Source organism: Magallana gigas, chromosome 8 (genome assembly GCF_963853765.1).
Source record: "Magallana gigas chromosome 8, xbMagGiga1.1, whole genome shotgun sequence".
Classification (NCBI taxonomy): domain Eukaryota; kingdom Metazoa; phylum Mollusca; class Bivalvia; order Ostreida; family Ostreidae; genus Magallana; species Magallana gigas.
The window spans coordinates 19,031,694-19,045,976 of record NC_088860.1 but is presented as its reverse complement, the minus strand read 5'-3'; the positions used below and the strand labels follow the sequence as shown (position 1 = coordinate 19,045,976).

The following is a 14,283-nucleotide window of genomic DNA, read 5'->3' as shown; positions in this document are numbered from 1 at the left end:
TGGACTGGCTATCTAATAATTAGTACCGGTAAATGTCTGTCTGTGTAATAATTGTGACTTTCGTTTGTAGAATCCTGAGTGATAATGTTTGTCTCTGTGGGCTACCTGATTATTGCAGCGTATCAGTGGTATCGAAACAGAGTCCGCCACTCAATGGTCCACCGGTACATCTCGTCGTCTCTCAGACTCGGGAGTGTGATAGTTCAGAGGGTCAGCCCATTAACTCAAGGCAAGTCAAAGAAATCAGTTATAATAATCATTACAGTTTTACAACCAATTATTATTTATCCTTCTTAAACTCATCTGTTTTGTAAATCAAAAACATTTGGTTATAGAATTCCAATTTTTTCCCAGTCATAGTATTCTATTGTGAGTAATACAAGTAACAATGTTAAATGATATGTACCGGTATTTGAAGTAATTGGTTCTCAGTACCTTATTAAAAGCCTATTACTTAATTAACACTAGTACTAGTAGTAACGTACTTGCATGATATTTGTAAATAATTGCATGTTTATGTTTATATATACATTGTATAAATGGAGTTACTTGTATTTGTTAGTTAGCAATTAAGACATCTACCTTTGATTTCTTTTATGAATAGCAGTTGATGTAAAACAATCCCTTTGCAACTCAAAACTGGTGGAGAAGATTGGGTATTTGGGCGTGACAGAATTGTTTAATGATGATGAAATATCCATCTCACAAACTGTGCCTAAGGTGAGGAATGTTAGCAGTTTATCTATATGTAATTAATTAAATTAAAACTGCTCCTGTATGATTCACTATGCAAGATCTATCAACACTCTCTGTGGGGTGTGTTCCCGTTTTGCACACATTTGATAATTGGGTATAGAACAATAGGTGTGATTTGTGTTGTGATAGCAATTATAGTCTGCTTTCGGTCAAAGATTTTACCTGGGTTTTAACATGTGTTTTATCAGCGCCTTAACGATAAAACAAGAAGAATATAGATATTTTGTTGTGTTTTAGGTTTAATAACTATCACCATTTTTTCGTTTGATAAAATAAAGATAATGATATGTTTAAAAAGTCTTCAATTTCCGCACACTGATAAAAAAATAACGATAAGATGATTTGACTTTCAATTTTTTGTCCATTCACATTAAATATAAAACAAAATGAATCAGGAAAAATTGCTGGTCCAAAGCCAATTGAAAGCTGATTCAATGGATAGTTATATGATGAAGGGGAAAACTACATGGGTACTTGTGTCTCTTTTTACAATCGATTTGCAAATTATGTAAAACGCATGTTTATAATTGCTTGTTTGGTATCAACAGAAAGAATATTATGAAAGAAAACAGATCTTTATCACAAAATATTTCAATTTTTGAAGTAGCGACCTTGACAGTAGTTCTTATGACATCACCGCTTTAGTAGTTTCTAGTTTTTCAAATCAGAGGTTAAATACATAAAAAATCTGACAAAAATAATATTTTGATATTGATGCGATATAACTCAAACTGAAAAAGGTTGAAAATGCATGAATTAGGTCGATAGGTTTTGTGAAATAATCTTTACAGCTTTTGAAGCATATAAAATTGTTGATTTATCATCATACAGTTTGTCTATTTCTTCGATTATTCAAGCCACAACATAAATGAAAAATATCAAGCAGCGTTTTCACTAGACACATCTCCTCCATTTATGAATTGAATTGAACATATTTTTATCGAATAAATCAAAAGGATAAGACACAAGTTCTAAAACTTAGATAGTCTTCTCCTAGTAATGAAATTTTATAAATATTGCCAATAATAACGTTAGAGATGAATACACATAAATATACATGAATAAACAATCTACTGCATATATAATATCACCTTATAAATTCAGACATTTTTTATAAAACGACCACATTCACTCAAAAAAATTTGTACTGTTATCTAAGAAAGTAATAGATGTAAAGTAATTGTTAAGTAAATAATGTAAATATAAATTGCGAGTAGATATGTTTTATTTATTTTATTGTCAATTGCCCTTGCAGGAATTGGGGTATAGGATATAGCAATTAAGCATTTATCTCACCTGGTCAAATTCCCGTTTCGCACACATTTTTTCGATACCTAATTTTCAGATGTGTGCAAAACGGGAACAAACCCTCTGTGGGGACACTTCAGAGTGACCTTTCAATTAACCAATGAAATCACCACTGCTGAAATCTTAGCCGGCAGTTTGGACATCTCTTTCATTAACAAACCTATAAAATTGATGTCTTGTGTTGTAAACAAGGTCATGATGAGTTGCATGTGTCGATTCTGAGTTTGTGTTATTGTTGTTTGCATGATTCATAAGTGAAAAGTTGATTGGGCAGATTTTATACACAATTTTGGCATAAAATACTTATTTGGCACAAAATGGACAACTGAGCTTTGGAATTGGGAAAAATAAATGCATCAAATTAATGTAAGACTTGTTTAAAGAAGCTTGATTCTGATTGGTTATGACCTCATACTGTTGTTGTTAGATCTTGTATATTGAATCATAGAGGAGTGGTTTTACAAGTCTAATTTTAATTTCACATATGGATGTACATCATGAATAAATATGGAGCTTTTTCATTGGTTGAAATGGATGCCAGATTTGTTATATGATGTCCATGCCACATAAAACAGATGTTTTCTTAACAACCTTCAACATAATAAATAAAACAATTTACAAACATTATTGATATAAAGTTACATGCTATAAACTACTAATGAATTGGTATTTACAAACACATAGTTGTATATTTTGCATACATCTATTAATTTTAAGACTCCAAAACTGTACAGGAGCCTCATAAATACCGGTACTTGAATTTGGGTGAAAAAACTGTACACTTCCCACCCAAAATATGATAAAAACACGGTACAAAATAATGCTTAAACTCTGTTGATAAGGTACCTTATTTCTTAACCGATGAATGTATATTGTTGCAAATGTATTATTTTTAATTTTGCAATGAAGTTTTGCATTCCTTAAAATTGTATATTGTTTTTCATAATCACCATTTTCACCTGGAATTTACAAATAAAGCCAGTTTAGATGAATGTTTGCATGTTTTCCAACTTCGGTATAACATGATCGAGAAACAATGTCTTACATCTTGTTCATATTACACATACATGTATCAGAATGAGCAATGCCAAACACCAGCCTCAAATGCAAACTTACATAAATATCTGCACATATAACTTTAAACCATGTCCTTTTTTTTTAGCGAAATAATCATGGTTAAAATCATATATTACTTACTGATAGCTGGGTCAGCAAGATTTGTCTATTTCTTAAGCTGGCCAGATATATTAGGTACCCCTTGATTTAAAAACAAAGCTACCTAAAGGGATATCTTGATACGTTTTTATTGCTAGATAATTACCGGTATCCCAAATGACAGTTCACGCCTTCACATGCGATGTTTTGTGTACACTGTACAAGCTTTGGAAGGTCCTGTGTCAAACACAATTTTCCAGTGTCTTGCAAGCGAGCAAGAGAAAAAGGAAAATGGCAACATTAAAATTATACAAGCTGTACAGATTTTCATTTCCTTTGAACACTTTGTGTCCCGCCGAGATCCTGTGAATGGGGTAAAAAATATGGTGCATTTTGGGTACTCCAGATACATATGGCATGTATGACCTTGACTTAAGTGCATAGCAAGGATGTTGATCACAACATTGTCAACAAGGGATTAAGGCATTTTATTAAATTAACACTTATTACATGGTGTTAATCATTACATCATTAACAGCTATACATTATTGTATGCTATAACATAACAATTTTCACAATTAAATGATAACTCATTAAACTTTTAAAGCAGTGCTAATTTTTATGTACTTTATTAGAAGATAAGAAGTATTAACGTAAAAACAAATACCAGAACACTCATCGAACACATGAACAAATTCGCCTTTATACACCTCGTTTTCCAATTAGGAGTGTCAAATGAATAAGACTACATGTTATTGAAATTTGCTAAATTGGCCTTGAATTCTTCAACTTGTGCAATCTTCATTCCTACATGAATTCAACAAATATTTTTACAAAGAGAATTTCAAAGGATGGTTTTGATAAAGTGAAAATTTATATGCATGTATTTTGTAAAGTCTATTCATATGATGACTAACAGATATATTTTTTTCTGTCAAATCACAGTAAAACTCTTCCTTCAGAACTATTTATTTAAAAAAAAATCAAATACATGTACATGTACAGTTTGTGTATATTTTGCAAATATCAATACATGATTCATGCATATATTCTCATTTTTAAAATTTTTTATACATGTCTCGATAGGTTCAGGTAAATCTGGATAAATGGACGGCGTACTACAAAGACATTGGCCATGCTAAGCTGACCGCAGAGGATCGCGAAGTCGTCGTTCTTTTAGAGTCTCTTCGACCCGCGGACGTGGAGACGTTTGCTGAGCAACAGAGTCATGTTTCACTCAACAAATCATTCCATGTGAGTTGGTGTGCTTTTAGTTTTCTAAATGCTATTTCACTAAAATCTTGTTTCTGTGCGCTTGTTTGTATCTGTATGTATTAATATTGTTTGGTTATGAGAGTGGGAGACCGAGTGATAGATAATATATGTACAATATTAAGAAATCTTTTTATTTTTGTTTTTTCATAATAATTGATACACATGTACAAGCTATAAACCCTTTATATGTGTAACACATTCATATGTGCTGCTGTACATTTAAAAGGTAAATCTGAAAAAGTTGTGGAAATTTTTTTTATATTAAGATCAGATTTGAAATGCTACAATATTATAAAGGAAGGATCCCATCATGTGCCCCCTCCCCTCCTCTCTCTCTCTATATATATTTCACTTCAGAAGATCTGCAGTACAAGATAAGAAGAAGTGATATTACTTTTTAAAATGTCCATTAACGTATGAAATATATCCTGTAGCTTTAAAGTTTTCATTTAATGATCATTAGTACGTTTGTCAGAATTTTACCAAAGAATTTTGAGACCGATTTCACTATATGTAATTATGTAGATTTTGGATCATGGTCATCCAGTGGCTTGGAATACAGGTCCTCCTTTTGGTATCGTGATGCAGTGCTCGGAATCCGACTTCCTCACTCTGTGTTTATCATTCATTGATAATGCCATAATAATGGAAGAAGATCTGCAAGTTAACAGAATCATCAGTGAGTGTTATTTCTACGATCAAATGCATATGCATGGAGATGAACATGTGTATCCATCAATATTGAAGTTTTTATTTCAATGTTTTAATTTAAAAAAAAATAAACCCAATATTAAGGCTGCAATAAGTACATGTATTTAGATGAATAGACTTTGTGCAAACTTTTAATTTGTACTATATTATTGACTACTGTTAACACTTGAAAAGTTTATGAAAATGGAGTTATCTCTCTTTTCATGTTAGTTTTTTGTTTTTCAGGCATTCAAACAAAAGGAAAGGCAGCAAACTTGGTCAATTCTGACCTGAGGGAAGTAACGACAGTGGAGGATGCTAGCAGTCAGTGGTCCAATGAGTCGATGGCTGACTCTGTCAGTCTGGCCAATCACGAGGCGATGGAAATGTCCAGCCAAGACTGGGAAGGGGTGGAGGCAGAGAACGAGGTAGATATGAACAACTCCAACATAGAGGACATGGATATAGTCATGGGCGAGAGCGGGTCTGGGGAGATCATGTTTGACCCCAATGACTTCAGCATGGTACCCCCATCTGTTGACTCAAACGAGAAATACTCCAAACCTCCGAACATTGTGGTGTATTGTGGGAAGAAAGATGCAACTCGGAAGTTTGAGAGCTTGAAACAGGTCTTGTATCAATGTGTACACAATGACTGCTATGTCATCTACCATCTGAAGCATGATGAAGTTCACACTGTGCCTTGGGCTGAAAACACAGCTCTACTGGTCCTGACCGAAGAAAATCTGTATGATCAAAACGATGACATCATTTGTCGGTATTTTGAAAAGGGCGGCAGGCTGATCAGTTTTGGGAGCAATGTAGACGCGAACTTTGTACCCAGGAGAGAACTGTACAAGGGACCTGGGATACGTATTGTTAACTTTGAAGAGCACAAGAATATTGCGTTGTTGTGTGGGCGGTACTCTTACATGATGGACACTAACAGATCGGATATCAAGGTTAAAGGATTGGCAACCGACAACAAAGAACAAACAGTGGTGGTCGAGGTCTCTCAGAATGTGGCAGAGCAAGCACCTGCCGGCAAAGCCATTCTTTCTCAGGTAACCTTATAAAGATACATATCCAAAGTGTAAGAACATTACATGGTGATAAAATAAATAAACTGCCTACATGGATGTAGCACACAAATTTCATTACACTACATACCTTTAGGCATCTGAAGGATGGAATACAATTCAATGAATATCAGTGCCAAAGAAATTTTATCTTTTGCATGTTTACCCAAGTCATAAAACTTACTTATATAGTTTTATTTGTCTTCCTAACACCAACTGTAAACTTTTAACATTTTAAAATTGCATTTAAACAAATTTCTTATCTAGTATTTTCCCCTTTGTTTTGTTCAGGTTTCTTTTTAAAGGGAAACCAAAGTGGTGGGTGTTTTTTTTGTGTTGGAAAATTAACTTGCTAGGCACGTACTTCCTTAGTATCATTAAAAAAAAACGTAAGAGAATATAAAAAATTATATTTGCCGTTTCTGGTTTTCTTTTTAACACAGAGGGAGCATTGACCCTTGTTTTAAAAAATATATTTGGATTTAATCAACATGCTATGAACGTCACTTCTGGATTTTAATCAGAGGGGATTGCAATATTTATCACTGTGATGACTGCTAAGGCTCATGACCTTTGTTTTTATTTTTGTTAGGGTTGCATGTGTACCTGGTAATCTTATTGATATGAAAATTTAAACTGGATTGAAATTTGAAAATTAAATTTTACACATATGACATGCATTTATTTGATATAACAGTATAGTTCTCTTTTTCCTGAATACTATTCAGTATTGTAAATGCTCTATATAAATAAATGCTCTACTTTTAAATACCTACGTTACTTAAATGATTCCAAGTGTTTGACTCTGTGGGTATGTTATATAATGTATATATTATGTATCGGTGCTTATGAAAAAAAAAAAGAGGAAAAAAGGGATTGTTACTTGGTAGAAATAAATATATTAGCAATTTTAATATATACCGGTACTTGATTTGGATTGAGTTTTGTAAAATAAAAAATTGCGTCTGTAAGACATGGATTTTCCCATATAAAAAATTCATTATATGCTTCCCGGATTTCAGGCACAAATATACTTGACATTTTGAAGGAAAAGTTTGACAATTCGCTTTTTTTCCCCTTTGTCTTGCATGCATTTCATTAATCCATATTTGTAGAGCAGGTTGTAATTAACTTTGTTTTCTTAAACTTTTATTCAAAACTGGTTCATATTTGTCGAAAAGTTTATTAAAATTCCACAAAATTGGTCCCCTCTTGCTCTATTATGTCCCTGAACTTTTCAAAATTGACGTTGATTAGATGACTTTAACCACAGGATCCGATTCATTACTGGTTCCAATGCCCCACCAGAATGAATTTCTTGGTTAAAGTTGATCTTTTGGTTGTACTTAAGGATGCATATAAGCCACGGGAGTTTTAGATAACAGTCGTCCAAAATGGAGTAAAATATTTTCCAGAAAATTACTGTAATCTGTAAGCATGAAATTACTTTTTTTTTTTTCAATATTTGTCTCTTGGAAAGTTGCATATATAACAAACTACGGTAGATAGATGACATGTATGTACAATATTCATCCCATTGAGCAACCCATCTTTGCCTATATTAGCATCCCTTAGTATCTTTTCCAATCCACAGAGAATAAGAGCCCACATTAAATATATGCTCTATTTTTTTATTATACAAAAGTTTAAATTTTTTTAGCAATCAAGGTTAAAATTCACAAGATTTGTTCCGTGCTTTGCAATTTCACCAATCTGGCACTTCATTTCCATTGACAGTTCCCTTCTTAGCTCACCTGAGTCAAAGGCTCAAGTGAGCTTTTCTGATCACAACTTGTCCGTTGTCTGTCGTTGTCGTTGTCATAGTCGTCGTCATCGTTGTTGTAAACTTTTCACATTTTTATCTTCTTCTCAAGAACCGCTGGGCAGATTTCAACCAAATTTGGCACAAAGCACCACTAGGTGTAGGGGATTTAAGTTTTCTCAAATGAAGGGCCACACCCTCTTTAAAGGGGAGATAATTGAGAATTATTGAAAATTTGTTGGTATTTTTCAAAAATCTTCTTCTCAAAAATTATTTGGCCTGAAAAGCTTAAACTTGTGTGGAGGCATCCTCAGGTAGTGTAGATTCAAGTTTGTTCAAATCATGGTCCCCAGGGGTAGGGAGGGGCCACAAGAGGGGGATCAAGTTTTACATAGGAATATATAGAGAAAAATCTTTAAAAATCTTCTTCTCAAAAACTATCAAGCCAGAAAAGCTCAAATTAAAATGGAAGCATCCTCAGATAGTGTAGATTCAAGTTTGTTCAAATCATGGTCCCGGGGGGTAGGGTGGGGCCACAATGGGGGGTTCAAGTTTTACATAGGAATATATAGAGAAAATCTTTAAAAATCTTCTTCTCAAAAACTATTAGACCAGGAAAGCCCAAATTATAATGGAAGCATCCTTAGGTATTGTAGATTCAAGTTTGTTCAAAGCATGGTCCCTGGGGGTAGGGTGGGGCTACAATGGGGGATAAATTTTTATATGTAGAGAAAATCTTTTAAAATCTTTTTCTCAAAACTATTAGGCCAGAAAAGCTCAACTTAAAATGGAAGCATCCTCAGGTAGTGTAGATTCAAGTTTGTTCATATCATAGTCCCTGGGGGTAGGGTGGGGCCCCAATTGGAAGATCAAGTTTTACATAGGAATATATAGAGAAAATCTTTAAAAATCTTCTTTTTTAAGACTATTAAAAGAAGTTGGCCAGAAAAGCTTAAACTTGTGTAGAGGCATCCTTGGGTAACTATGTAAATTCAAGTTAACTTTGCAAAATCACAGTCCCTAGTGGTAGGGTGGGGCCTTGATGGCGGTTTGGATTTTTACATAGGAATATATAGAGAAAATCTTTAAAAATATTCTGGGAAAGTTTTCGGTCCTAAACTCAGTACTTAGTGTGAAAGCACAGGTTATGCAGATTTCAGTTTGATGAAACCCTGATTCCTTAACGAAAAGAGGTGCCACAAAATGGGGGGGGGGGGGGGGGGCTATATAGGAATAGAGAAAAATCTTCTTACAGGTACAACAACAAAAGGGGCTTGGTATTTACCAAAAATAAAGAGGTGGATAAAAATTGGCAGATTTTCAATTTTTTACTGTACTTAGTTGTCAAGATAGTTTGATACTGTTATGTTAATTTGATCAGAATTAAGGCAATTGTTGCTCAGGTGAGCGATGTGGCCCCTGGGCCTCTTGTACTTATATTCTTAACACCTGGGACATTCCAAAGAACATAGTATATTTAAGAAATTAATAAGAAAAATTTGACATGTAAGTAAAGTTAAAATATATATATGTACTTGTGTATACATGTATATGATAATGTTTTGTTTCATTCTTTTGTAAAAAACATTTTTTTCCCCTTTAACATTAAAGAATTGATTTTATGCAGGTATTTGATAGAAGTGGTACCATGCAGGCATCTAAAGATAATCTACAAGAAATAGCCCCCCTCCCACCTCTCCCTAACCCATGCCCAAAGCCCTTGACAATTCATATCTATAATCTGTAGTTTGCACTTTCATATAGTGTATTTCATTTTTTGGGTCTACACTAATTTAATTGTACATTGTATTCAGGTTTCTTTTTTAAGGTCTAAAGGATACTTATGGTATGTGTATAGCATTGAATAAATGAAGGAAACAGTTAATTAACACAGCTCCCTGTGTCCTGTAGGTCAGGGAGCAGTGCTCAGGATGTGTATTAATGTCATGATTTCGTTGTAGGTCTTGTTGGATCAGGATCCGACGGATGTAGCCCTCAATCAGGACGAATTCAACCAGCTGAAGAAGTATAACCCCACACGCTTCCAAATTCTCACCCTCATGTTAACCAGCATGGGGATCAGGTGTGAACAGGTCTCACAACCTGAACTCTCACCTTGCTTTCTCCTGACGAATGACCAGGTAAGTTAGATAATAAAAGTACATGTACACGTAACTTCAGGCTATATTCTCAAGAAAGAAAAAAATACATTGACCTTTTTCTCAACTGTGAAATTAATTATGTAACTTGTATTTTTCTGGAATACATCGTAAAAAGTCTGTGTTTAAAAGTTGAAGGCCCGGTAAATGGGTCAATTTAAAAGTTTATTGGTTTTTGGATTATTTTTTTTTTTTATCATTTCGCAATATATTTTGTAGTTCAAATTCTAGAGGTTTTTTTGTAAATGAATTTTTAAATTTTAAATTTTGCTTTCTGTCTTTGATTGACGATATATATGCAAATGAATAAATTACACAAATTTTTTTTAAACATGATGAATTTTGCAATTTATTCATTTTAATTCATAAAGATCTTTATTTATTTCTTTAAAAAATAGAAGAAAAAGAGAACATTTTTACAGAATTTTGCTTTTATTATTTAATGTGCATGATCATAAACTATAGTTTGACTTAACAAACATTTACTAGAATTTTTCTTTTGAAAAAAAATGTTCCAGGTCATTAAAAAAATATATACCATATGCATGAAAATGTATTTTATGTAATTCACAATTTGTACTTAATCTCACCGATGGATTTAAATATTTCTGGTAATTCTCATTAACTTTATTTAGTTGGGTTTCTAGGATCTTAAAATTAGGCCCCAACTCTTTTAATACAGTGTGGTTTTTTTTTTTTATCAAAATCTTTATGAATTATGGATACACGTATTTTTATTTTTTACTTGATTTTGACAAAATGCAAAGAAATAATCCAATTGAAAACAACCTGCCAAATTGCATGCACAGTTACTTTATAAAACCTGATATGCAAATATTTTAACTTACTTTTTTAAAGACAAATTTCTCATGAAATAAGAAAAACAATGATTCTCAGAAATGTTTAATATGAACAATTGAATAGATTAACTCACTTTATTAAGGAGGCCGATTTGGGGTTCTTGCGGAAAAACTACAATAGCAAAACTCTTTATTTTTTAACCATATGTAATTTAAACCAACTCTAGTTTATTTGCGAAATTTCAAGAAAATCAACCGTCTGGTTCATTTTAGGGACCATCTCAGAGTAGAGGTACATTTACTATAGGAATATAGGAAACTGTAATTTTCCGCACATCAAAGCAGTTTAAAAAAATACTACAATAGTTTTTTTTCTCAAATTGTTATATATGATTAGTAAAATCATTTCCTGCCTTATATGTAAAAAATACTAAATTCTACCGTCTGGTTTTTAGTGGGGGTCATCTAAAATTATTAAAATGCTACATATTTGGATCATTACGAATGAAGATTTGTAAAATGGATTCATTAAAAAAATAAGGAAAATGTTCTTGACGATAGCATCATACTGTATATAAAATTTCAACAGCATACAATTTTTACTTTTTTCTTTTATGTTATTTCTTATAACGCACTCCTATAAAGCTTCATTTTATCATAACATCAGAAATATATTGTATTAATTGTATTGGGTATCAATTAAGGCTTTAGGAGGTATTGTTTTTTAATTAAATTCAAAAAATGCAAAAACCTTGTTGCTCTATTATTTCTTAATTTGTCTTTTGAATGTCATCTTCGCTAGCCAAGGGTTTTCAGTCCACTTTGCAAAGTGGACTGAAAACCCTTGGCTAGCGAAGATGTTTGAATGTTAGAATTAAAGCATTGGTTCCTAAGCTCTGCCTTATCTGGTCAAATACTGCCCCATCGATAATTTTGTTTTTGCCATATTGAAAAGGGAATAATTCAATTTGAAGATGAAAATTGAGTTACTATCCCTTTCAATTCTTGCAAAAATGAAATAAATCCCTATTGCATTATAATTTGAAATTTTTAGCCTGAGAATCAAAATATAAGTTTTATAAAACCATTTTGGATGCTCAATTTTTTCTGCAGGCGAACAAGGTGCGCTTTATTAATGGACTTGCATCACGACTAAAAAGCGGATTCCTGAAATCCACCTCTGTTAGCCTCCAGTTTTTTCCACGTCTTATGTCCGAGGTCACAGTCACGCCCTCAGTGCTTCCTGTGGTCACTGACAAGATGGAGAACTTGAAATACTTTAACATTGATGAATACTGGGACAATCTGACGACAACCAAGCTCGGAAATGTCGTCGTGTACACTGATGTTGTTCCGTCCACCATGCCATTGTTAGATGGGTAGACAGAGAAATTTAGATATCGTTTATTTCTTTATTCTTCTTATTAAGAGAGCTGGATGGTCATGGCTATTTTTAGTTTAGACTTTATTGATCTCCTTTAGAGAAGAGTTTGAAATAAATTATTTAAACTATTAAACTTCATGGGGGCCAATTTTTGTGGATTACTGAAATTTTATAGGTTCGTTGGGACGTAATTTCCTGTATTTTCTTATACCCACGAAAGGAAATATGACTTTATAACCCTAATTTATTAATTCGTGGAGGATGTTAATTCGTGGTTGAGAGGTACCCCTGAATTCCATGAAAATTGATTCACCACAAAATTTAATGATTCCACAGTATAGGAAATTATTTAATTTTTTGAGCTAAAATATATCATATCTAAAGATTTAGGATATACTTGTAGATCTTGACCACCCAGCCTCCTTAAAATCCATTTTAATTGGATTAAAATAGGTGTTCGGTTTTACTGTGGAGAATGGCCCCCATCAGATTTGTAGATTTGTTTTCTCTTTTCAGCCTGATGTACTCTGAGCCTAAGTCTGTGGGTTTGATAGCCATTGCTGGTAGGCAAACCCAAGGACAAGGTAGATATGTTTGTGTTTCTTCATCATTCTTTCTTAATTTCATCATATCTCTACTTGCATGTGTTCACCTTGGTTTTAATTATGAGCTGTTGCATTTCTACCTCAACACAACATGAATATGAATATCAAAATTATCTTATATAGTAAAAACTATGATAAAAGATTTGCATTCATAATCTGGATTGTTTTTATTTAGTTACATTTGAATAAATCAATTAAAAAATTCTTGAATTGTTTGAACTACTAAAGGTACAGTCATTTCTCGCATATCTTTTACAGTTTTATGCTATGCTATGGTATGCAATTTTAATGATATTGGGTATGTTATGAGATTCCTATGGAATGCTATGAGACCTTATGCTATGCTATGAGAAATTGAAATAAAAGGCTTAATGATATAGTATGCAATGGTATGATACTGCTACGCTATTCTATGAAATTTGAAACACATTTCTGTGTACAGAAGGGTTCCAAATGTTTTGAAGTAAATCATTAAAAAAAAACAAGTTTCCTACTAATATGCAATTTCAACTTTAAGTTTTTTCTTATAAAAATAACCACTAAAACAAGGTTGATATTCTATCGTATGCTGTGCTATGCTATGACGAATGTTAATCAAATGACATGCTATGATGTGAGATTCCAATGCTATGTTAAGAGGTTTAATTGCTACGCTATGATGTATGTATGCTGTAAAAGATATGCTTGCATGAATTGACTGTATTTGTTCTATTTAACAAACAATACTCACTTTAAACCTGTGTCATGAAGTATAGCATAAAAGAATAAAAGTCAAGCTTTCAAATGATTCGATCATTTCCGTTCTTAGAAGATATTTACCCTGTATATGTAGAGTATGTTTTTATCCATAGGAAGGGGAGGTAACTCGTGGTTAAGCCCGGAAGGTTGTGCTATGTTCTCCCTCCATGTGAGAGTCGAGTTGGAAAATTCTTTGGGGCGGGCCGTTTCTTACCTTCAACACATCACCTCATTGGCTGTGGTGGAGAGTGTCCGTACCTTACCAGGATACGAGGTAATTGATATTGCTTCTTGAAATGTATGTTGTCAGAAGCAGAGAGAAAATGTTGAATTGGTCCAGTACAACTTTGTTTAAGTCTTCTTAATTTTTAAGAGTTGAGTTTCTTTGTCTTTACTTCTCTTTGTTGGAGATCCTTCGTGGTTGAGACAATGGTCAGATGCTCAAGACCAGTCTCACATACAGGTACACCGGTAAGTACCGGTAGGTCAACTCATTAAACTTTTCTCTTCATCATGTATATTCTTAATCTTCTCAATCTACAAGTGAGAAGGTGAAACTCCTTTGATTTTGG

At 33.1% G+C, this 14,283-nt stretch overlaps 1 protein-coding gene across 4 annotated transcripts in view; it reads left to right on the top strand.

Annotated features, from left to right (window-relative positions):
* Window positions 1-14,283, top strand: part of LOC105332906 (biotin--protein ligase) — a 34,313-nt gene that overhangs the window by 1,511 nt on the left and 18,519 nt on the right. For 3 of the 4 annotated variants that reach the window (XM_011435644.4, XM_011435645.4, XM_011435643.4), the window contains exons 2-10: window positions 71-229; window positions 605-720; window positions 4,306-4,473; window positions 5,020-5,173; window positions 5,431-6,248; window positions 9,987-10,166; window positions 12,098-12,363; window positions 12,885-12,952; window positions 13,825-13,985. In XM_011435644.4, the coding sequence (XP_011433946.3) occupies window positions 85-229; window positions 605-720; window positions 4,306-4,473; window positions 5,020-5,173; window positions 5,431-6,248; window positions 9,987-10,166; window positions 12,098-12,363; window positions 12,885-12,952; window positions 13,825-13,985 (2,076 nt within the window). In that variant the 5' untranslated portion in view covers window positions 71-84. The remainder of the gene's footprint in view (window positions 1-70; window positions 230-604; window positions 721-4,305; window positions 4,474-5,019; window positions 5,174-5,430; window positions 6,249-9,986; window positions 10,167-12,097; window positions 12,364-12,884; window positions 12,953-13,824; window positions 13,986-14,283) is intronic. The other variant, XM_066068282.1, reaches the window with a different exon arrangement.